The sequence below is a fragment of the Narcine bancroftii genome, chromosome 13, assembly GCF_036971445.1.
Source record: "Narcine bancroftii isolate sNarBan1 chromosome 13, sNarBan1.hap1, whole genome shotgun sequence".
NCBI classification, from domain to species: domain Eukaryota; kingdom Metazoa; phylum Chordata; class Chondrichthyes; order Torpediniformes; family Narcinidae; genus Narcine; species Narcine bancroftii.
The window spans coordinates 70,696,683-70,722,891 of record NC_091481.1 but is presented as its reverse complement, the minus strand read 5'-3'; the positions used below and the strand labels follow the sequence as shown (position 1 = coordinate 70,722,891).

The window sequence follows — 26,209 nt, the reverse complement described above, 5'->3', positions numbered from 1 at the left end:
ATATGTGTTTGCATGTTTTTGCACCAAGGAGCGTCGTTTCGTCCAGTTGTACTTTATAATTGTATGATAATAATAAACTTGAACGCAACCCTTGGGATGAATGTTGGTTGTAATAAATATTTGCATTCTTTTCTGTACAAAAAAAGGCATTTTTAAAATTACTTTTCAAAAGGTAATAATGAATGACTGGGACCACTTTACAAGAATTTGACTTTTTTTTCTTATACATCCTTGGGACATAACAGGAGATCAAGCAAAATTTGACATAAAACAACAGATATTAGAAGAGAGGTGTTATGCATAACATCTTACATGAGGAGAGAAATACCTCCCTCAATAGAGAGATACATAATTTATTAATTAATTTTAATAAACTGAAAATCTCATGTTTGGTGACCAGAGGAAGAAATTCCAGCCTGTAATACCATTCTGTGTTATTGCATAGGATTGAAGAATTCTATAAACCAGGTTTTAGGATCATTTTTGTCAAATCCCTGTATTTTATTGTGAAATTGGAAAAGAACAGTTCAGCTGACAACAGAGTAGGTGCATCTTATCTTTAGGATCATTAACAGTAATGGAAGAACTCAAAACTTGTTGGCTCAGATTCTAGGATTTTTACCAGCATTTCTTGGATTACAATCAATCATTCAAACCCATTTTACTTGCATGAGTCTAAACAAATGTGGGCTTGATATTCAATTAAAAGTAGCAGCTCTAATGATGACAAAACCATAAAGGCTATTGCAAAGCCGACAGAATTTTCATCAGACTCGTTTAGGTATTGTTGTCAGTGAAAGATTTATCTCAGCTCCAATCAGTAAAAGTCTCAGCAATTATATTACTCAGGGGTCATAATTCAGATCTTGTCTTTGTAATCCTTGGCCCTTTTCGAAGTTCCTTCCTCTTATCTTCTTTTTTTCTTCTTTTCTCCTCATCTCTGAAGGCTTTCCGAAAGTCATTGTCGATAAACTATAAAATAGAAATTACAGTGGATCAATTTGCAAATCGCTCTTACAATGTTACTGCAGCTTTGCAAGTCACTGATTTATGGGCTAAACATAATGGCAAATAATTTGTTTTTACTTTGATACATTAATTAACAGTAAATAAAATAAAACACAAGATTTGAGAAAATTTTGTGTGGCATGGTTAGCAAAGCGGTTAATGCAATGCTGTTACAGCACCAGCGATCCAGGTTCAAATCCAGCACTGTAAGGAGTTTGTACCTTCTCTCCGTGTCTGCATGGGTTTCCTCCCACCCCTTCAAAATGTACAGGGGTTGTAGGTCAATTGGGATATTTGGGCAGCATGGGCAGGAAGATCCTGTTACCGTGATCAATTTAAATTTAGAAATGATAAAGCAGTGCAACTCTGGAAATAATGGTGAAACTTGTCACAAATAAATTCTTTGAGGACAATGGCTTTTGACCTTTGAAAAGCTTTGCCAGTTTCCAAGCATCTAATTTGATGGAAGGTACAAATATGTAAATCAATCAGTTCTGTGATTTGATGGACATTGCCTTACAGAATTAGCAAATAACTTAAAAAAAAAGGACACCACCGAATAATATTTCTGAAAATGAGTTCTGGTCAGTCCCACAATACTTGAATGTTTTATTGCCATCTTTTCATGCATTACCTGTACTACAACACAAATTAAATAACAGTAACAAGCCATTCAGCCCATCTGCTCAGTGCAGATGTTTATGCTCCACATAAGCTTCCCCTTACATTACTTCATCACACCATATTATTCCTCCAATGTTTGTACCATGAGCTTATTCAGCTCTCTGAGTCAGCATGCCTTTGTTAAGGGGAGATCTAGTCATCCTAATTTGATTGAACTTTTTGGGGAGGTGACCAAGTGCATTGAAGAGGACAGTATGGTTGATGTCATCTAAGTGAACTTCATCCAGTCTTTTGACAAGGAACCACATGGGAGAACAATCCAAATGGTTCATGACCTATTGGATTCAGCACATTGGAAAATTGAATTGGTAATAGAAGGCTCAAGAGTTACTTTTGTGATTGAAAGCCTTTGACTAATGTGAGCATAACAAGGATTGCAGTGAAACACGAAAGACTGCAAATGCTGTGAATGTAGTAAAAACATACACAAATGCTAGAGGAACTTAGCCAGTCTCACCCAGCGACCATAGGAGGTAAAGATACATAACCAACATTTCAGGCTTGAGCCTTTCGTCAAGGTATGAGCAAAATGAAGGCAGGTGCCTGACAAAAATGTTGAACAAGTCCATTGATTCCTGAAGATGGCAGCACAAGTAGATACAGAGATTAAAGTGTATAGGGTACAAGCCTTTGTTAGCTTGTATATAGAATATAGGAGCAGGGAAGTTAAGGTACAACATTAACTGTATAAGGTACTGGTGAGACCGCACCTGGAGTACTGTGTCCAGTTCTGGTCTCCATATTTGAGGAAGGATATACTGGCTTTGGAGACGGTCCAGAGGAGGTTTACTAGGTTGATCCCTGGGATGAAGGGGTTGACTTATGATGAAAGATTAAATCGTCTAGGATTGTATTCGCTCGAGTTCAGAAGAATGAGAGGAGATCTTATAGAAACATATAGGATTATGAAGGGTATGGATAGGATAGATGTAGGAAGGTTTTTTGAGCTGGCCGGGGAAACTAAAATGAGAGGACACAGTCTCAAGATTCGGGGGAGTAGATTTAGGACAGAGATGAGGAAAAATAATTTTTCCCAGAGAGTAGTGAATGTTTGGAATTCTCTATCCAGGGAAGTGGTTGAGGCTGCTTCATTAGACATATTTAAAATTCGGTTAGATCAATTTTTACATGATAGAGGAATTAGGGAATATGGGGAGAAGGCAGGTAGGTGGAGTTAGGTCATAAATTAGATCAGCCATGATCTTATTGAATGGCGGAGCAGGCTCGATGGGCCATTTTTGGCCTACTCCTGTTCCTACTTCCTATGTTCCTATGTCAAATATTAGTTAAACTACAACTATCTAGTTGTACTGTAGGAAGTTAATGCACTGGAGAGGATCCAGGAGATTCACCAGGATGATGCTTGGGATAAAACATTTTACTCATGAATAAAGATCAGATAGATTGACTTAACTTTCCTTGGAGCAGTATAGACTGAAGAGGAACCTAACTGAGATATAGAAAATTATAAGGGACAAAGGGTAGGTGGTCCACGGAAGATCCAAGATATTTTTTTTCTTTGTGGACAATGGTCGGAATATGGATTGCAGTCTGAGATGACAGCAAAAGGAGAGACTCACACATTTAATGAGCATCTGTTCTACCATCAATCATGGCATAGAGGTTAAGAGCACTGCTGGAAAAGTGGATAACGATTTAATGATTGATATGGACATGGTGGGCTGGAAAGCCTATTTCTGTGCTAAACGATTCAAAAAGTCTGCAATTTCCATTCTTTCTTCATATATGTTAATAATTGATTCCAGTTTTGAACTTTCAGATTTCTTACTTTGAAATCCCTCTGTAGTTTTGTTTACCCCCTTTCCATCAATTTTCCGTCCTCACAGACTTTAGGGATTATGGACATGCTCCTCCAATTCTAGCCTCTTGGGTATCTTCAGTTTTTATTGCTCCAGCATTTGTAGCAGTGCCTTAAAATTTTACACCTCAGAGTTCTGGAATTCCAACGTCAATTCTTTACGATGCTGCTCGAAAGCTTGGCATTAAGGCAATCTGTTTCCAGGTTTCCAACATTATCTGGCCCAACCAGCAAAACAATTCAAACTTGAAGAGCTTCAAAAATAAGCAGAAAACGCAAGAAAAAAAATGTGACAATTAATTGCCCCCCCTTGTTTTGATGGAAAATGACTTACATCATCATTCTTGTCTTGAAATGGATTTTTATAATCAGGAGATTTCTCACTGATCCCAAGCTCCTGAGCCATCTGTTGAGCAATAAACAAAAAAAAATGTTGCACCATAAGCTATGAACATAACAAACCGATTGTAAGTGTTTAAACGGCAATTAGAATAGACGTTCATTTGATGATTGGCATGGATGAAGGAGGCTAAAGGGCTTGTTTCTGTGCTATAACGGCTCAAACTGTACAACTGCATTTGTTTTCTGTAAATTCTAAGCTAGACAGATTCCAAGTGTTACCAACATTCTTCAGCTAGGGTACAAGGCCTTTACAGCACCAGTGATTAGGATTAAGGTTCGAATCCCGCGCTGTCTATAAGGAGTTTGTACATTCTCCCCCTGTCTGCTTGGGTTTTCCCTGGGAGCTCTGATTTCCTCCCACCGTTCAAAATGTACTGAGGTGTAGGTTAATTGGGTGGCACAGACTCGTGAGCCAAAATGGCCTTTAACTGTAATGTTTGTCTCAATTTAAATACCCTGCTTGTGATTACAATTTGAACTTGCTTCAACACAGTAATTGAGAAAAACACAAGCGAGGGACAAGTATTTATTGCATCTGGGTGCTCTGTAACCTCATGGCTAGAAATTGAAGACCCAGGATCTGCACAGTTCTTCGGGCAGGCTGTTGGGACATTCAGGACTAACTGGAGCAACTCAAGAGAGCAATCAACCATGTGAAATTGTGTTTAGCAAGGCAGCAAGTTTAAAGCCAAATTCTCCCATTTACACATCATAAGGTGCCACAATTAGAGCAACACTATTACAGTGACTGGGACCGGGGTTCAGATCCTGCGCTGTCTGAAAGGAGTTTGTATGTTTTCCTAGTGTCTGCGTGGGTTTTCCCCACCCACCAAAACATGGAGTTGTCAGCAATCAGGTGTAATTGGGTGGCACAGGCTCATGGGTCGAAAGGGGCCGATACCATGCCGTATGTCTAATTATTAAAAATTAAACATTTACAGTTCAATCCACTGCAGTAGTACCAGTGTTTAGTCACGTATAGTGTGCCAACAGACTAACTGACCCACCAAGTCCATGGTGACCATCAAACACCATTTAATCTAATTCCACAGTTACCTTATTTTTTATTCTCCCCAAATTCTCATCACCTCCTTTCAGTTTCTACCACTCATTTACACAAGATGAGCAATTCTCAGCAGCCATTTATTCTACCAACCCATGCCTTTGGGATGTGCAGGAGGGAGCCGTGCACCCAGAGGAAACAAACATGATAACAGCAAGAACATACAAACTCGACACAAACAGCACCCAAAGTCAAGACTGAACCCAGACCAGCAAGGGGCTTTGCAGCCCATGCCTTTGGGATGTGCAGGAGGGAGCCGTGCACCCAGAGGAAACAAACATGATAACAGCAAGAACATACAAACTCGACACAAACAGCACCCAAAGTCAAGACTGAACCCAGACCAGCAAGGGGCTTTGCAGCCCATGCCTTTGGGATGCAGGAGGGAGCCGTGCACCCAGAGGAAACAAACATGATAACAGCAAGAACATACAAACTCGACACAAACAGCACCCAAAGTCAAGACTGAACCCAGACCAGCAAGGGGCTTTGCAGCCCATGCCTTTGGGATGCAGGAGGGAGCCGTGCACCCAGAGGAAACAAACATGATAACAGCAAGAACATACAAACTCGACACAAACAGCACCCAAAGTCAAGACTGAACCCAGACCAGCAAGGGGCTTTGCAGCCCATGCCTTTGGGATGCAGGAGGGAGCCATGCACCCAGAGGAAACAAACATGATAACAGCAAGAACATACAAACTCGACACAAACAGCACCCAAAGTCAAGACTGAACCCAGACCAGCAAGGGGCTTTGCAGCCCATGCCTTTGGGATGCAGGAGGGAGCCGTGCACCCAGAGGAAACAAACATGATAACAGCAAGAACATACAAACTCGACACAAACAGCACCCAAAGTCAAGACTGAACCCAGACCAGCAAGGGGCTTTGCAGCTGAAGAACAAGAACACACAGGCAGCAGGCCGTTGGTGACTCAAGATGAGAAACCCACGCAGGCTGTGAGCTGCTGGCACCTGCAGTCACCAGTTTGCAGACTACTGGAGACTTGCTGAAGGGGTACCAGGTTGCCTGTTTGGGGGAAGTTGACGCAATGTAACACATTACATAATCATTCACATAAATACAGTAGAAGTCCAGAAATCTGGATCATACGGGTGATCTTATCACAAAGAAATTCATTTGTATACTGTATTTTTCTTTTACAGTGTTCATTTTTAAACAATTTCAAGGATTAAACTTTTTTTTGATAGTGAAAATAATTTATGTTTACATTTTTGTCCAGTGTTGACCTTATTTTTTTTCCAAAACTGCTCGCTTTGATAAATGAAGCTGGCGGTATCAACATTTACCTGATCATCTCTTTTTTTAATTTCTCCTTAAACATGAATTTTAAAAGTGCTGCCCAAGAACCTGTAAAATCCAAACTGACCCAATCCCCGAGCAGTCCAGATTTTAGGACTTCTACTGTAAACCCTTTTACAAAAGACAGTTAGCAAATGAGTGGTTCCACATCCGTCAACACAGTTCTCCAACTTTCCACTAGGTGGTACCAGCTGTCTTTTCCTCAGATCTCCACCAACCCAATTTGCTGGGTATAATTTGTCCTGAATTTTGTATCTTGAACATAATGCAGCAGCGTTAGGTATCCAAAAGTTTTATTAATCCAAGGCAAAGCCTTTAAAGTTATTTCTCTCACCAGATTTAGAAGATGTGTATGTGGTCCTCCATCAAAAACTCCTGTTTGGTTACAGAAACTGATTCCCCATCGTATTAAGTTGTTCCAGTTGGAGTTTTGATCAAAGTAATAGTGGACAATCTTAGGAAAACGCAGTGCTACATCTCCAAAGAAGGCTGTGTTTTCAACAATGTGGGAATAAGCTGAAAAGAAAATCAGATTGGCACACTGCTATTATTTGCATCAATGAGAAAAATTGGGACAGAGACAGTGGGTAAAATATTCCAGCTGTATTTTATCAGAAAGCAGTTTCAATAATGTTGAACTCCATTGGGGACTGTACTAAATCTCCTGTAAGTGCTTGTACCCAGAAATAGTATGAAGATTAAACATCCTTTGACACCAAAGACACTTGCAAATTTCTACAGGTTAGCATTTTGACTGGTTAGATCACTGACTGTCTGGTATGGAGGTGCCAATGCACAGGACAGGAAAAACCTACCAGTCTTCACTACATTGATGACATCTACAAGAGGCGGTTTCTTAAAGTTACCTCTATCCCCACCCAGGACATGCCCTCTTCTCACTGCTACCATCTGCTTCTCCGCCATCAGATTTCTGAATGGACAATGAACCACAGACACGCTCTCATTTTCTCTTTTTTTGCACTAATTTATTTACTTTTAAGATGTAATTTATTGCAATATTTGCACTGTAATGCCATAAAACAACAAAATTTGTAACATCTTCATGACAATAAATTCTGATTCTGTACTGAAAGAAGTTGCAATGGCAACACAATCTGCAGAGCTGCACAGGACACCAGAGCAAGAGAGTACCACTCCTGCGAGAATCCACGGAGAAGATTTCACTGGGAAGGAGCCCACAGCTGCAGAGCAGTGAGAGGCTTGGAGGCTGAAGGAGTCACAACAGGCTGGTATCGGGACTGGGATTCGTTAAGATACTGATGACAAGCAGTGCTCTTGAAGGGCCTTGGGGTTAACAGCTTCCTAATCATATTGGGGGTTTGGAACCAGAAGCTTGGGGTCAACACTGGAACGGACAAGAGGCAGTGGAACTGCAAAGGTTATGGGAGCGCAGGAACAAATCCACAGACACTTGGGGTCTCTCTTTTTCCTTGATGGGGGTCCCGGGTTAGTGGCACTTCTTTGGATGCCTTTATGGTAAACGAAAGTGAACACATTTTATATATTATAATGAAGAAATCTTGTTGACAACTGTAGGAGATATGACAACTGAACATAATCAGTCAATATCCAATAACTTTAATTGATGATTGTTAAGATATAAGTGTGGCTGGTAAATTTGGGATTTATTCTTTATTCTCAATTATTCTGGAGAAAATATTTAACATTGCTACATTGCTGGAGTCAGTTGAGTGAAAATCTTTCTACAATACTGTTAGCAAGAGGGCTCCGAATAGATATTCAGTGGATAGTGAACAGGGAGTTTTCCCTTCTCCGACCCAGGGTATTAAAGACTAATCAATCCAATGCCTGAATGATGATAGAAGCAGACTCATTAACACTCCCAAAAGGGAAATGCGTACTGGGAAAGAAGTTGGTAGGTAAATAGGAATTGGTCAATTAATCTCTCCCCACTTAATGACCCTTCACTAGCTGACCAAATGGAGGAAGACGACTTTCACTGAATAATTTAAAAATTCACTCAATCCACAGGACCATAAGAGTGGCAGAGAGGTTCACTGGGGTCTCCCCACCAATGTGATCTACCAGGATCATTGTCTGAAGAGGGTGTGCAATATCATTGAGGACCCCTTCTGCCCTGCACACAGCATCTTCCAGCTGCTCCTGTTGGTGAAGAGATACAGGAGTATCAGAGCCTAGAGCACCACCAGGCTGAGGAACAGCTTCTTCCCACGGGCAGTAAGAATGCTGAACAAACAAAGGAACTCCACCTGAAACCTTATTTATTAAACAATATTTATTTATTTTTATAGATGAAATACTTGTCCTGCATATGTATCGCTTGTCTGTATGTGTGTTGTGTCTGATTGTGAGTCTGCATATTTTGTACTGAGGACCAGAGAACGCTGTTTCATTGGGTTGTACTTCTGTGATCAGGTGATAAATGAACTAATGGTTCTACTCTACTCAAAATAGCCCTCTGTAGCTCAAGCCTGAAAGGTCAGAAACAGTGCCTCGGGGAACACTACGGGGCCCCTCAGCACTTTGCTGCATGTGTGTCAGCTTCGAATAGATGCCGAAATCTCTGGAGTAGGACAACTCTGATTCAAACAAATACAGGCTTTACCCCACTGAACCATGCTGATGACCTCATGTAAATCAGGGTCAAAATATTTCCCCCCCAAAAAAACACAAGGAAAAATATAATCAAACCATATCCACCATCTTTGAGTTTTTCCTCATGAGGTAGTGGTCCGTCCGCTTGTACATCGGCGCCAATCAGTATCATTTTGGAATCCTCCAGAACCTGGAATGGATAGAAATCAAACTATGTTTCAACTTAAGTCTGATATTTTTCATCTTCTTTTGAAACCATTTCTGAAGAAATGAGTTTAATTTTAGCATCTTTCCACGATTTGTAATTAAAAAAAAAAATTAGACTATGATGGTTGGTTGGTTTGAAAAAACAAATGGAAGATTTGTGATGATAACATTCAATATTCGCGGTTCATGATCATTTATGGACAGCAATACAGCTTTTGGTCTGGTCATCTCAATGGCTCCTGGCATCAGATAAAGGTCATATTTCCAATGTTCCACATTTTTCTTTACAATTGCATCAGAATTGAGAGTAGATTCAATTGGAGCTGGGGATGATCAACTTCTGTGATTAGAAGGGTAGAGGAGAAAGAAAAAGGCTATGTACCGACGGAAAAGGATTGCTCAATATACACAGGAGGCTGTAGAATCCAGAATCTGAAGCTAAACAATCTGCTGGAGGAACATTTAAAGGACTTCAGCTTGAAACTTTAACCATTCTTTTTCTCTCACTGATGTTGATTGACCCACAAAGTTCCTCCAGCAGATTGTGTTTGGAAAAAGATTGTTCTTCGTTTGCCTTGGATTTTTTTAAAAAACTGATGACTTTGCACAATTTTCAAAACGAACATCACAGACTCAGAATTAGGTAGATCAATGTATCATTATTTTACATTTAATATACCTTTCAGCACATTTTCAAACAACATTTGACATTCACACAAAGAGGTAGCAGAGCAACGAGGTAGGATTTAAGGAATATCATAAACTAGTGAAAATTTCAAATGATACAAATAGCTGGAGAGGCAGGTAATGAGGAAACGAAGAGGCTGCAGAAGGACAGATTAGGAGAATGGCAAAGAAGTGGCAAATGAAATCCAATGTTAGAAAGGGTACGTCGTGCTCTTTGGTAGAAGGAATAAAAGGACACAGTGTTATCTGAATGGGGAAATCATTTAACATTTGGAAGTGCAAAGGGATTTGGAAGTCTTCACGCAGGATACCCTAAAGGTTAACCTCCAGGTTGAATTGGTGGTGGAGGCAGCAAATGCAATGTCGACATTCATATCGAGAAGAATAGGATATAAGAGCAGGGATGTAATGCTGAGACTTTATAAGGCACTGGTGAGGTCTCACCTGGAGAACAGGGTACAGTTTTGGGCTCTTTATTTAAGGAAGAATGTGCTGGCATTGGAGCATGTTCAGAGAAGATTTACAAGAATGATTCCTGGAATGAAGGAATTAGTGTATGAAGAATGTTTGACGGCTCTTGGACTGGACTCCTTGGAGTTCAGAAAAATGAGAGTGGAAGCATAGAAGCATTTTGAATGTTGAAAGGCCTGGACAGAGTAGATGTGGCAAAATTGTTTCCCTTGATAGAGGAGTCAAGGACAAGAGGGCAAAACTTCAGGATTGAAGGGCACTCATTTAAAACATGCAGAGGAATTTCTTCAGCCAAAGAGTGGTGAACCTCTGGAATTTGCTGCCAAGGGCAGCTGTGGAGGCCGGGTCATTGGGTGTATTTAAGGCAGAGATTGGTAGGTATCTGAATAGTCAAGGTATCAAAGGTTATGGGGAGAAGGTAGGGGAGTGGAGCTGAGTGGGAGATTGGATCAGCTCATGATAGAATGGTGGAGCAGACTCGACATGCTGAATGGCTGACCTGCTCTTGATTTGGTCTTAAAACTCAAAAGTGGGAGTGAATTAGGGAGCAAGATTCAGAATTTAGGTGTCACAGTGAAAGAACAACTGGCAACCATGTGGATATTAAACAAAGAAGGCAGATTCACAGGAGACCAGTACTGTCAGAATGAGAAATCCAGAAGGTTGGACATGCTGGATTTAAAAAGGAAGGCACTTTTACAATTCACAGCCAGATCAACCAAAGGTGATGGTGAAAAATAGGATCCCAAAGGTCTACTGAGGGTGGTTTGGAAAAGGTAGTGGCCCCAAGTGGATGTGGGTGGTTTTGATATTGAGGGAAATGGGACATGAGTATGCAAACCATCTAGTTTGATTCTGAGTGGCCAAGGAGAGGTTATAGCAGGGACCAAATAGAGATAAAGGCTGTGCAATTTATCCTTATCACATCTCTTTGCTCACCTTGAATAACCCTTTCAACATGATGTCAATAATCTTGTACTGTTGATTTACATCATTTAATTCAATCATATTCTTCAATGCATGCATCTGGTCTTTGCGTTTAGTTTCAAACAGCTTCCTATCTAAAGACCAGTTTTGTTTAGGAAAATATTTGGAACAATTTAGAGCTTTTCCATTGCATATACATTCACAATATGAGATGTTTATTATCCATACCCAATAAGTCCTGAAGTGAGAAGGCATACAAGTCATCGATTGTCGCATATTGGCCAAAATGGGCAAGGATTTCCTTCCATGAAGCACAAAGTTTTCTGACAATTCAAACACTTTGGATTTACTGTTACTGAAATTAGTTTTTATTTTAATTCCAAACATTAATCTTAAACTCCTCAGTTGCCATAGTGGGACTCAATCTGTCTCAGCATTCTGACTAGTTCAGTAAATTAACTCTGCTGCAGTACCCCAGTCTTGCTCATCGTTTCTTTATCCCAATGCACCACTCATGCAATATGACAACCCCTCCATCATAAAGTCATTAGTCTACCAAATCCATCTTTTCCAAAGGGAGTAGCATTAATCTGGGTAGCATTCTCAGTGTGAGAACTTCAACCTATAGATCAAACTCAAATTGACCTGGTAACTAGAATGAGTTGATTTCCCCTAGTCGGCACATCTGGTCTTCCAACTTGTCACAATTCCCATTTCTGACACTGCTCTTTATAGAAAAGTGTGTGCCCGCATGCTCTCCTCGCTCCTAAACTGAGGTGATCTGGGATACACAGTAATGTCAATGTAGCAGAGAGAGAGAGAGAGAAAAAGAAAAGTTCATAACTATGTTAAAAATAAAATTGCAGCCTCAAACTTCTGGGGCTGCTTTTATTATAATAGATTACGGTGTGATTTAAAAGAATGGCTGATAATAACAAAGTGATGTGGAATACATGTTGGAAATTAGTAACTTTTGTCTATATTTTAGAAAAGGTGAAGGAAGAGGGTGAAGTAAAGAACTGTGGTTACAGGCACAGGATTAAGGCTCATACCACAACTGATGAGGCTAGTTTTCACGTGATAGGTGTAAAAACACAACACTGGAGAAACTCAGCATGTCAAACAGTGTACTTTATATAGTAACGATAAAGGTACAGAACCAACGAGTTCAGGCATCTGCCTACATTTTGTTCATACAGTTAAATCCTGTTATAACGCAAGTTGGGGGTCCACAAAAAAAATTACATTGCAATAAAAGCAGGGTTGCACTAAATTGGGGTTCACAAAAAAGTTATGTAAAACCAATCCTTAAAGGTGGCACTGGTCATCCATGCATTGCTGCTATGTGTGTACTCGAACAGTAACGGCTTCACATTGACATGGTGGAAACAGTAGGGAGAGTGAGATTTGCCAATTATGAGCGGTTTTAACGTGTTCCAGTCTTGTTAACACAAAACAATATCATCACTCAATCTTTGCATTGTTTGAACCTCTGATGTCAATGGGCGTCATCTTTGCAAGACAGCGTACGGTCTGGGATCATCTTGTAGCAGAGGCCTGTTTCATCAGTTGTACACTTGTTCTTCAACATAGCCACCTTCTTCTAAGAGTTTTTAGTTCTGCCAGGTATTCGCTGGTAGCGGCACTTTCGGCTGAGTGAATTTCTCCAGACATTAACATTTGAGAAATCCCATGACGACGTTTAAACCAGTCTAACCATCCACTGCTAACTTTGAACTGTGAGGTTTCTTCGTTGATCTGCTGGCCAAACCTTGGCTTCAGCTTTGAGAATAGGCCCGGAAATGGGAAGGCCTTCTGAGCATGCTTGAACGAACCACTCGTACAGGGAGTCATCGAGGCTGACATCTTTGGCTGTTCAAGCGTTTGGGCTTGAGTCCCGCCTCTTCCTCAACTTTCCAAAGCAACACGAATAACTTATCTTCCTGAGATTTCCAGCCACAAAGTGTTGATTTCGGTACACTGAGGTTGTGTGCAACTTGGGTTTAACTTTTATTCTTGATCGTGTCAAGTGGGTGAAGCTTATCTTTTACTGCAAAACCTTTTAGTTCTCTAATGTTGTGTTCCATTTTGAAAAAAAAATCACTTCCGGAAAGAGTAAAAAAAAGGGTCCAATGGCTCATCGGGTTATATCCGGATTCACATTAAATCAGGATTCCACTGCACCTTGATGAAGGGCTCAAGCCCGAAATGTCGGTTATGTTCCTAATCTTGCTATATAAAGTGCACTGTTTGACCTGCTGAGTTTCTCCAGCTTTGTGTTTTTACTTCAACCAGTGTCTGTCTGGTTTAACTCCATGTGATAAACATCATTTTTTTAAAAATACGTAATTCAAATTCTACAGCTCAAAGCCTGTATGGCTGTTTGCATGTTTTTTTGGACCAAAGACCAGAGAACACAGTTTCATCAGTTGGACATATATAACCGGATGATAATAAAACTGAACAATTTCCCCCTATTAGCTTCCCCTCAGTCTTCCAAGAGGGACCTCCAGCACCTCATTCAAATGGTCATTTCTGGTGCCAATAGGCTACTCACCCGTAAGCTGCATCCCCCATGACTGCAATTCTATTGTCACCATCTTTTTCCCAGGGCAGGAATAGCCACCAGAGGACAGCTATACAAAGTGAAGGGACTGAAGTTTAGAAGAGACATCAGGAGTAAGATTTTTTTTTACACAGTAATGCCTTGCCAGGGGTGGTGGTGGAGGCTGAAACATTAGGGGCATTTAAGAGACTCTTAGACAGGTACATGGATGAAATAGAGGGTTACAGGGTAGAGAGGGTTTAGTTTTTTTGGTAGTTATATATAGGTCAACACAACATTGAGGGCCAAAGGGTAGAAGGTTCGAAGAACCATCTCCAATTGCATTTAATACAGAAAAGATTTTACAGGATGTTTTGATCAAACATATCAGAATGGGTGATTTAAAGCTGTCCAAAGTTTTAAGGTGCAGCTTCAAGGAGAAAAGCAAGGTAGCAGGGCAGGGGATGGAAATGCAGAGTTTAAGGACCTGGCAGCTGAAGACACATTTACCGACAATGGAGTAAATAAATACAAGGATGTTCAAGGGTGAGTTACAAAAGGTTGAAGATTACAGACATGGGGAGGAGTCACGTGATGGAATAGGGTAAAACCAGCCCTCTCCAGAAAAAAAAGTCAAGAAAAGCCAAAGCTTAACAAATATAAGGTATAAGAAATAGAAGATAAAGTTGCAGAGAAGAGAAAGAAGATGGCACCCAAGAAGGAAAAAGTAAAAACGGGGAAAAAAAGAAAAGTCACCGGAAAAGAAAGAAGAAGGCCTTACCTCCATGAAGGAACACGGAGCCTTGGTGGCGAAGAGCGCCCGATCTCCGAGGTTGGTGCCGGACCTGCGGAGTTGCGACCCACCGACCAGTGGACTGTAAAAATGGCTCTCTGAGCCCAACAAAAGTGCGCAGCATAATCAAAGGTAAAAGGAAACACTGACGGGAGGGGGGGCTCAACTGAGGAGCAGGCAACCACAGTATGACCAGCTGTGGGACACCCGACACCAGGGAGAGGGAGTTAGGAATCAGGCAAGGAAGAAAGTCGACAGGGTAAACGGCAAGAGGAGCAGCTGCAGGAGGCCAGACAGATGAGCAGCCCAGGAGGGGAGGATCAACAACAAGAGGCCCAGCAAGAAGAGGCCCGACAAAGTGATACAAGCAACTCATCAGGAGAATCAGAAGAAACACAGATACAAAGAAGAGGACACAAACACAGATACAGACACAGAAGAAGAGGAAGAAGAAGACCAAGATCTTCACAGAGAAATAGAAGGTAAAACTGATGGACAGAATTATAGATAAAGTCTGTTTTGAAAAACAAATGAGAGCATTAAAAGAATGGTTGTCATTAGAATTTAGTGCAATTAAAAAAAAATGAAAAGAACAGAAGATAAAATGCAAAGTTTACAACTAGTCATGACAGAAATAGGGAAAAGAGTAGAAAATGTGGAAGAACGAGAAACAGCTGTAGAAATGGAAGTAAACGACTCAAGAGGAAAATTGGAAGTGACAAAAAAATTAAAGAGACACGAGTTGTTATCTCAGAAAATTGATAGGTTGGAAAATTATAGTAGGTGAAACAACATAAAAATAGTGGGCCTGAAGGAAGATGAAGAAGGCACAGACATGAAGGAATTTATAAAAGAATGGATCCCGAAGGTCCTGGGAACGACAGAAATGCAGGAAGAAATGGAAATAGAAAGGGCACACAGAGCATTAGCTCCAAAACCACAGATACATCAAAAACCAAGATTCATCTTAGTAAAATTTTTGAGATGTACGACTAGAGAAAATATACTGGAGCAGGCAAGGAATAAAATTAGAGAAGATAATAAACCATTGGAATACAAGGGTCAAAAAATATTTTTTTACCCAGACAAAAGTTTTGAACTTATAAGTTTAATACAGCAAAATCGATCCTATGGAAGAAAGTTTATAAATTCATGTTAAGACATCCAACCGTGCTTAAAATTTTTTATACCTGGGGAGCAAAACAGACTGTTCTCAGATCCGGAGAAAGCATAATTCGCAGAGCGTTTGCAGAATAAAAGGAGAGATGAAGAGATGTAATAAGAATGAAGAAAGGTGAACATAGGGATGTAAAAACAATGTATATGTAAAGAACTAAAGGGAGGGGAAGGAAGTAGGGGAAAAAAGGGAGAGCTTTGTTATATGTGTAAAAAAAAGTGTTTTCTGGGGAGGTTTGGGGGGGGGTGAGAATAACCGTCACTGCGAAATCAGTTGACGCTTGCGAGCAAGATCGCAATCCAAATGGAAATGGGAGTTGTGGTTGCGCGGCAAGGGATAAGGGGCAACTCAGAGAGGGGGGGAGCACTTTGGGTTAAGGTAATATTGGGTGTGGGAATTGTTGGGAGTATTTTATGTTTTAAATGTGTTGTCATACATTGAGTTTAAAAAGGGAAAACTGAGAGATGAAAATGGGAAAATGGGGGATGGAGGTGGTGAGGAAGCGATGTAAAGAAGATATAAGATGGCCACGTTGAACTATATGACTATAAACATGAATGGAATACATAACCAAATTAAAAGAAAGAGGCTATTAAATTTACTGAAAAAATAAAAAATAGATATAGCATTTATGTAGGAAACGGATCTAACTGAAGTGGAACATAACAAATTAAAGAGAGACTGGGTAGGTTACGTCGCGGCAGCATCATATAATTCAAAAGCTAGGGGTGTAGCCTCTATAGATGGAGGTTAAACTCCATGCTACTTAAAAGGCAGTAATTTAGAGAGTTTATTGAATGCCAAATTAAAAAAATATTTTGAAATAAATATGGAATTAGTGAATTAGTGAAAGACAAATTTATATTATGGGACACAATGAAAGCCTTCATTAGAGGGCAGATAATAAGTTATGTAACTAAGATGAAAAAGGACTACAATCGGGAAATAGAGCAGTTGGAAAGGGAGATAGTAAGTACAGAAAAGGAACTAGTAAAAAGGGATGATATAACGAAAAAAGAATTGACAGTCAAAAATAAAATACGAAACATTACAAACATACAAGGTGGAGAAGAACATAATGAAAACAAAGCAAAAGTATTACAAACTGGGAGAAAAAACACACAAAATATTAGCCTGTCACTTAAAACAGAAGAAGCTAAAAGAACTGTATTGGCATCAAGGAAAAAGGACAAACAAATTACATATAACCCAATAGAGATTAATGAGAACTTTAAGGAATTTTATGAACAATTATACCAAACTGAGAAGGAGGGGAAAGATGATAAAATAGAAGAGTTTTTAGCTAAAATTAAACTGCCAAAATTGCAAGAACAAAGCAAACTGATAAAACCATTTGAAAAAGAGGAAGTACAGGATATATTAAAAAAGCTGCCGAACAATAAAACGCCGGGAGAGGATGGCTTCCCAATAGAATTCTATAAAACATTTAAAGATTTATTAATTCCTCCCCTCCTGGAAGTAATGAACCAGATAGAAGAAACACAAAACTTGCCAGATTCATGTAAGACAGCAATAATTACAGTAATACCAAAGACGGGGAAGGATCCATCAACACCAGCATTATATAGACCAATATCTCTACTTAATTCAGATCATAAGATAATAGCAAAACTATTAGCAAACAGATTGGCCGACTGTATACCAAAAATAGTAAAACAAGATCAAACTGGATTTATTAAGACGAACAGCAGAATATGTCTGTAAACTTATTAATCTAATTCATGCAGTTCAAGGAAATAAGAAGCCAACAGTGGCTGTTGCTTTAGATGCAGAAAAAGCCTTTGACAGCGTAGAGTGGAGGTAACAGTAAATGGATATGTATCGAGCCAATTTAAATTAAGTAGGTCAACTAGGCAGGGATGTCCATTATCCCCCTCATTGTTCGCCTTAGCAATAGAACCATTGGCAGAACTGATAAGAACAGAAAATAAAATAAAAGGGATAAAAATAAAGGAGGAGTATAAATCAGCTTATTTGCAGATGACATCATAGTATACCCAACAGAACCAGAAATATCAATAAAAGAATTACATAAGAAATTGAAGGAATGTGAAGAAATATTGGGGTATATGATCAATGCAAATAAAAGTGAAGTGATGCCAATGAGTAACGAGGATTATACAGAATTTAAAAACGATCACCATTGAAATGGCAAGCACAAGCAATCCGATACCTAGGTTTCAGGTTAGATAATAATTTAGGCCACTTGTACAGACTAAATTATCAACAAGAAATTGCAGGAAGACTTAGAATATTGGAAAGAATTACCGCTAACGTTGATAGGGAGGGTAAATTGCATTAAAATTAATGTTTTCCCAGGATACAATACTTATTTCAATCGTTACCAATTCCCTTAACAGAGAAATTCTTTAATGAACTAAAGAGAATAATAAGGAAATTCTTGTGGAAAGGGGGTAAATCGAGGGTAGCGTGAGATAAATTAACAGAGAGGTATAACCAAGGTGGTTTGCAGTTACCAAACTTTAGAAATTATTATAGAGCCGCACAATTAAGGTACTTATCAGACTTTTACGAGACAAGGGAAAAACCAGATTGGACTAAGATAGAACTAGATAAAATAGGGGAGAAGGTACTGGAACTTATACTTTGTAAGTGGGATGAAAAGCTGGTGCAATATAAAAGCTCACCAGTATTGCATCATTTACTCAATATGTGGAAGAAGATTCACTTAGAAAGGAAAAAAATGAACGACCAAATACCAAAATTACTATTGATGCAAAATCCGCTAATCACTTTTACAATAGATAACCTTTCCTTTAGAGAATGGGAGAGAAAAGGAATCAAAAGAATAGAAAATTGTTTTTTGGGATATAATTTATTAACATTTGAACAGTTGAAGTACAAATATGGAATAACTCATGGTTCAATGTTTGCATATCACCAACTGAAAGCTTATTTAAAGGATAAATTGGGAAACAACTTGAGATTACCAGAAGGAAGCAGCTTTGAAGATGTGATTACAGACACAATGATAATTAAAAGATTTATAATGAACATGTACATTAAGCTGCAAGATAAGGAAAATGATGAAATAAGCTATAAACCTAAAAAGTGGGAAAAGGATTTAAACATAAAGATTATAAATGAAGTATGGGAAAAGTTATGTTCTGGAACTATGAAGAATACAATAAACACAAGGTTACGCATGATACAGTGTAATTGGTTACACAGGGTATATGTCACGCCTCAAAAATTAAAAGAATGGGATCCATCATTATCAGATAGACGTTTTCACTGTAAGAAGGAAATGGGAACAACAGTACATGCAATTTGGGCGTGTACAAAATCAAATACGTTTTGGGAAGATCTAAATCAGATATTAAATAAAATCACAAAAAATAACGTCCCAAAAAATCCAGAGATCTTTCTTTTAAGTAATAATAAGTAAGGAATAAGGCCTCAAATTGGATAAAGCGCAAAAAAAATTCATTATGATAGCCTTAGCAGTAGCAAAAAAGTGTATAATGTTAACTTGGAAAATGGAAGAGAGCCTGAGAATACAGCAATGGTACATGGAAATTAATGAATGTATTCCATTGGAAAAAATAACATATAATTTTTAAAATGTCACATTATTTGAACAAATTTGGGAACCATACATGGAACATAACAGAGAGAGCTTGCCTCGGACCTCCACCCCCTAACATGATAAGACGACGAAACGATTTGATTCAGTGTGTAAAAACAGATGACGCATTTTTCTTGTTTATTTTTTATTGTGTGAAGACATTGTTTTATGGTTTTATTGTATTTTATATGTTGAACATTTATTGGTTTTGGAGGGGGGTGGGAAGGCGGGATAAAAGGGACAAAATGCTAATGAGAAATGTTTGTATATATTTCGGTTGATAAGGTTCACAGTGTGTAAAATAAAAAAATTATTTAAAAAATGCAGACATGGGGGTTGGTAAGGCTATGGGGAGGCTTTAAGAACAAGGATGAGAATTTTAAACAGGAGTGGCTCAACTGTTGATCATGGAAGTAATTAGAATAGGGATGGTTTGGGTTTGGAATAATACAGAAGTTATGAATGACTTAAAAGTAACTGGGGATGTAATGCAAAAGACCATTCAGGACTACAGTGGAATAGATGCGGCTTCAGGTAACAATGGGTGCAATTGCGTGATTATTTAAGAAAACTGTCGCTTGATCACAGAACATAACTGGGGTGTGAAACTCAATTTGGAGTCAAACCTTTCCGTCACATCTGATTTGGTTTTTCACATGCCAGGGACATGAATGGAATTCGTGTTGAGCAAACAGGGACTGATGATGGTATATTTTAAACGGGATTTATTCAGAATAAATTTAGATATGCATCACAGTAACAGATCCTTCCATCCCAAGAGCCCATGCCACCCAAATACCCCAATAAACCTACAACCCTGGTACATTGTGAAAGGTGGGAGGAAACCAGAACATCTAACACAAACAAGCATTACTATTGTAAACCATGGCTGGCTAAACGAATCATCAATGTGTACCTATCCACTGCACCCTTGCTATCTCAGGAGGCGTTTTTTTTTGTTACATTTGTCCTAACATTTCAGTTAGATTGAGATTAAAAAGCTAGAAAAATGCATCAGTGACACAAAGGATACAGATTTCTAAACTTGAATCCAAGTTTTGCTTTTGACCAATGGAAGGTCTGAATGCAGTCAAACACATGCTGAACACAATGACACAGATCTGTCGAACATCCATGGTCGAAGAAACGACTTCAAAAAAGTATAAAGATTAAACATGGAAAGAAACAGATTTCTAAGAAGAATAGTTCAAGTGGATTCCATTGACATCCCTGTCACATGCAGGATTTTGATTGTCTTTTTGCACAGAGAACAAATGAGGAAATTTGAAAGCTCCCCACTTCAGTCACACAATCACTAAAAGATTCTATTCTAAAACTATTTTTTTTGTTGCACTATGGGGCATTTGTGAATATCATCTTTCTTTGGTGTTTATCATCTTCTAATTTACTGTGTACTATTGTAGGTTGTTTTTCTTTATGTAAAGTACCTGTTCAGCTGCAGCAAGTAGGACTTTAGGGCCGATGTTAGCAATGAACTTACTGTCATTCTCACTCTGCTATTTATCTGCAAGGAAGATCAGGCAAAATGGCTTTTGTACAAGCGCCTGCCTACATTTTGTTCATGATGGGCTCAAGCCCAAAATGTTGATTAAGTACTTTTATCTTTGCTGCATAAAGTACACAGCTCCTGCCTACAGTTTGCTCATACCTTAACGTTGGTGATGTACTTTTATCTCTGCTACAAAGTATAAAGTACTGCTGAGTTTCTCCAGACCAGCACCGTGTTACACCTTTGTCTACAAGTAGGAGGATCACATGCCCATCTGTGGGGTGTCTCTCCTTCAAGTCACAAATTAAAAACACTGAGATTACCCACATCCCACTTAGTTCCTGTGACTTTGCTTATGTTGTAAAGTTATTTAGGTGATTATACCGATGGTTAGTGGAGATTCTCAAGTGTTGTGTTCCCGTCTCTCTCCACATTTATGGTCGCATACTAGAGTTGAATAAACAGGCCAGGAGGAAAGGAAAGAAAGGGAACTTTGGTAACACTCAATGAAGTATTTGACTAATAACTTTACATGGACCAAGCCCCGTCCGGACTTTTACCCCCCACCCCTCCCCGAACTCACTTATTCCCCTTGATCCCTGGCCGAGGCCCCCTCAGCCTGGGCCTGCCGGGGACTTGCTCCGGGAATGGACCCACATTCCCCGGAGCAGGACCAGGAGGCGCCCCCACGCACCGCGCACAGGCCGGGAGCCCCCCACACACACCCCACAACTCGGTCAGGAGACGGGGCCCGGCGGACAGGACACGCACCTGGGACTGCACCGTCCACTGGAGTCCCGGCCGGTCGGCCGGCGGCGCGCATGCGTTCCCACCACGGCCCTTCCACCAATCAACCGCGGCGGCGGCGGCAGCAGCAGCAACGAGCGGAGGGCCGATTGATTGGTGGCCTGTCAGTCAGGGCAATGGGCGGTCGCTCGGGGCTGTCAGTCAGGATAATGGGCGGTCGCTCGGGGCTGTCAGTCAGGGCAATGGGCGGTCACTCGGGGCTGTCAGTCAGGGCAATGGGCGGTCGCTCGGGGCTGTCAGTCAGGGCAATGGGCGGTCGCTCGGGGCTGTCAGTCAGGGCAATGGGCGGTCGCTCGGGGCTGTCAATCAGGGCAATGGGCGGTCGCTCGGGGCTGTCAGTCAGGGCAATGGGCGGTCGCTCGGGGCTGTCAGTCAGGATAATGGGCGGTCGCTCGGGGCTGTCAGTCAGGGCAATGGGCGGTCACTCGGGGCTGTCAGTCAGGGCAATGGGCGGTCGCTCGGGGCTGTCAGTCAGGGCAATGGGCGGTCGCTCGGGGCTGTCAATCAGGGCAATGGGCGGTCGCTCGGGGCTGTCAGTTAGGGCAATGGGCGGTCACTCGGGGCTGTCAGTCAGGGCAATGGGCGGTCGCTCGGGGCTGTCAGTCAGGGCAATGGGCGGTCGCTCGGGCCAGTGTCGTTCCATCTCCTGCCTTCACATCCCATTTGCAGGTATTTCCCACGTTAAAACCGATGGAAATTTTTGACCAACTTGCATTTTCCGAATCCAAGTTAGTAACTTGGATAAGTTGCCGAACGTGGCATTGCAGGGCAATTCAATGCATGGCTCCTCTGATAGGGAAGCAGCTGCTTTGAACATTTTCTACAACAGCTTCCCGGAGGAACTTTACAATAATTTCCCTGTACCGAATCCACCATTTCCCTCTTCCTGCTAGTTCTATAATATTGTAATATTTAAAAAGCACCTCTTCAGCTGCAAATGCAACAACAAGCTAATTATTATCGTGCTTCACCCTATTAAAAAATCTCAGTCCATACATCTGTCCGCTTCTGCAAGCATCTCCTGTCCCCAGCCATTCCAATGTCCATTGAAAGCACCACCTTCCTGGTACATGCAAGGTCTCTCAGACTTTGTGCCAAATTCATAACCTCAATCATGTTCTGAATGAAACACGAAAGTCTGCAACAACACACGGGAATGCTGGAGGAAGTAAAGATGTATCACCGACGTTCCAGGCCTGCCTTCCTCAAGGTGGATGCAAAAAACAGGAAGGCGTCTGATTGAAGACTGAAGACTGGCCGGGGGAGGAGTCCGGACCCACAAAAGGTGTTAATTGGATAAGAAATGGGTTTGGGTCTTGTTAGGTCTGCTTTGTTCATGAATGAGTGAGACAAACACCAGGCTGAGTCGAAATCAGGGTTCTTTGTTCTTTATTACCGGATTGTAACACTTGCGACTAAACATGTTAGTCGGAGAATGCATTCTGCCGTTATCAGCAAAATGGTGATTTTTTATACCCTTGGATACGTGCTTAGAACATCATCATATCATTACTTGTCCAATGACTAAAACTGTTGCTATCCTTTCCCTGCTAGCTTCCTGCCTCTCAATCCATCAATGTCTCTCTTATCTTGTAAGTACAAGGATGCATTTACATCTTGTTACAGCCCTGTACAGGGCAGGGTAACTCCTTACACATTCCCATCTCATGATGTTTTACCTTACAGTCTGTGGAAAAAGGAGCGAGATGGGAGAAAGGAAATGGGGAGGAGGGAGTTGAACAGAAACCAGACAAGTCGATGTTAATGCCATCTGGTTGGAGGGGGCCCAGTTGGGAGCTGAGGTGTTGTTCCTCCAATTTGTGGGGGGCAGTGCTTGAGACCATGGTCAGCAAGGGAATGGGACAGGGAATTGAAATGGGTGGCCACTGGGAGATCCACACTATTGCAGCGGACACCTCCTCCCTCACCACCATTCAGGGCCCCAAACATTCCTTCCAAGTGAAGCAACATTTCACTTGTGAATCTGCAGGGGTCATCGACTGCTCCCGCTGTGGTTTCTTCGATGTCGGAGAGACTGGACACCAACTGGGAGATCACTTCGGCTCTGTCTGCCGCCATAACGTGGATCTCCCAGTGGCCGCCCATTTCAATTCCCCATCCCATTCCCTCCAGCATTTCTGTGCTTTTACTGCATCTGCAGACTTTTGGTTAACAAAAATTTTTTTCAAAAGGTTTGCTTCCTGGAAAAAAAATTGGGGATGATCGACAACTTCAAGATGAACACAGATAATTTCAGATTTGCTGCATCATGCAGGAAGTTAGAGAAACATTAAATGAACTTTTATTGAATTTAGCCCGTTTAATCTCATAATCTGCATTAGTTCAACTGACCTAAAAATGTTTTGCCGCTGATTTTCGTGTCAGTGTCCAACAATAGTCGCCCAACATTGATGGATTCCAGTTGCCCTGATACCACTTTTCCATGGCTGCAATGTTCTGGTGAAACCTTTCACCATGTTTGTCAGTGACGGCACCAAGATCAGCAGGGAAGACGTCCAAGTGCGAATGCAGAAAATTAATTTTCAACGACATGTGGCACTTCATGGACGCTTGAAGAATGTTGTCATCAGCTGGATGTAGATTGGCGCTCTGCAGTTGCCAAGAGAATTCTCAACCACATATTTAAATGCCTTCCGTGCTATTTTTTCCAGCCTCACTAGCAGATCTTGCTAGCTTGGACTGACCAAAATATTATTCAAACTGTAACGGATGTAGGTTAATAGGGGTAATTGGGTAGCATGGATTCATGTGCAGAAGTGGCCTGTTACCATGCTGTATGACTAAATTTAATTTAAAATTGAATAGTAGACTTAAAATACCACAGTAAATCATGAAAATAGGTTAAATCTAAAAACGGTACGCAGTAGGAAAATTTTACGGTGATTCTCGTGATCAGCAGCCCGAAACCTATAAAATGCACCCACAAGTGTGCAGGAAGCAAAATCCTGTAATTATTTTCCAGAACAGTACATCAAAATGCTGTTCTTTGAAGGCTCCTCAAGCACGAGGCAGTCCTATGAAAATAATCACTCTTTTATATTGGTTAAACTGAGGAGAGCCTTGGTGATAATCTGGTTATCAAATATTTGTGAAAATTACAGTAACAACATATCTGTTGATGCAAAATTATGTAATAATGCTTGTAAGAGGTTGATTATTCAGGTTTACATGTTTGGGTCCCTTTTTAAACTGAATGGTGTAAACTCCTGCATTATTCAACATTAACATGGGCAGGCCTCAAGCCCCTTGTTAATCCTCTGCAGCTGATTGAGGGAGAGCCCCAAGTATCCTATTTTATATAGAAAGGCTTGGCAGAGGGTCCTAGTTTCTGCTGGATGAAATCTTACACAAAAATAAAGTCACATCATACAGTCTCCATACAAACCATAGAACATTACAGCACAGAAACAGGCCAATCGCCTCTTCTGATCTGTGCAGAACTATTTTCTGCCTAGTCCCACTGACCTATACCCAGCCATAGCCTTCCACACCTCTCCCATCCATGTACCTGTCCAAATTCTTCTTAAATGTTAAAATTGAGCTCGCATTCACCACTTCAGCTGGCAGCTCATTCCACACTCCAACCACTCTCTGGGTGAGGAAGTTCCCCCTAAACTTTTCCTCTTTCACCCTTAACCCATGTCCTCTGGTTTGTATCTCACCCACCCTCAGTGGAAAAAGCTGACCTACATTTACTCTGTCCATCTATTAAATACCTCTATTAAATCTCCCCTCATTCTTCTACGCTCCAGGGAATAAAGCCCAAACCTGTTTAAACTTTCCCTGTAACTCATTTCCTGAAGTCCCGGCAACATCCTAGTAAATCTTCTCTGCACTCTTTCTATCTTACTGATATCTCTCCTGTAGTTTGACAACCAGAACAGAATACAATTCTCCAAATTTGGTCTCACCAATGTCTTATTCAACTTTATCATAACATCCCAACTCCTATACTCGATACTTTGATTTATGAAGGCCAATATGCCAAAATCTCTCTTTACAACCCCATCCACCTATGATGCCACTTTCAGGGAAATATGTACCTGTATTCCCGGATCCTACTGTCCTACCACACTCCTCAGTGCCCTACTATTCACCGAAAATGCCCTTTCTTGGTTTATCCTACCAAAATGCAGCACCTCACACTTGTCTCATTTTGAAAATCTGTTTTGAAATAGAACACATTTCCTTACAACTGATCAAGTACCTTCTTGCCCATGGCTGAGTGATTTTGCTGTTAACAATGAATTAGCACAATAAAGCAGGTGGATAATAAAATTATAAATTAACCCACTGAAATAGATGCTTTGGCCAGAAGGAAAGATGGTGAAATAACATCTTGTGGAAAGTGTCCAGGAATATCAATGCACGGCTTTACATTCTGATACCTCTATTGCCATAGAAGGCTGATATATTTTAGTGGGAGACACAAATTACTCAGTTTCAACATTGAGAAACATTTATTTTGCATTAAATTATTTTTGTTAATATACATTCTCTCCCCTACCCACTTGCCCACCCACCCACAAAGAATTTGTCTGGTATTTATACCTTTTT

General features: G+C 40.6%; 1 protein-coding gene across 3 annotated transcripts; it reads right to left on the bottom strand.

The window, feature by feature from the left end:
* Positions 1–477: 477 nt before the first annotated feature.
* On the bottom strand, positions 478–21,697 carry LOC138748249 (coiled-coil domain-containing protein 134-like). 3 transcript variants are annotated; one of them, XM_069908084.1, is made up of 8 exons: positions 21,596–21,685; positions 14,516–14,625; positions 13,747–13,825; positions 11,202–11,323; positions 9,003–9,087; positions 6,634–6,815; positions 3,846–3,917; positions 478–972 (listed from the first exon to the last, which is right to left on the bottom strand). In XM_069908084.1, the coding sequence occupies exons 1-8, from the start codon at positions 21,645–21,647 to the stop codon at positions 853–855; spliced, it is 822 nt and encodes a 273-aa protein (XP_069764185.1). In that variant the 5' UTR covers positions 21,648–21,685; the 3' UTR covers positions 478–852. The 3 variants fall into 3 exon arrangements, with proteins under 3 accessions (XP_069764185.1, XP_069764186.1, XP_069764187.1); XM_069908085.1 differs by lacking the exons at positions 13,747–13,825; positions 14,516–14,625 and adding an exon at positions 20,348–20,464 and having other exon boundaries at positions 21,596–21,697; XM_069908086.1 differs by lacking the exons at positions 11,202–11,323; positions 13,747–13,825 and having other exon boundaries at positions 21,596–21,679.
* Between the last annotated feature and the right edge of the window lie 4,512 nt (positions 21,698–26,209).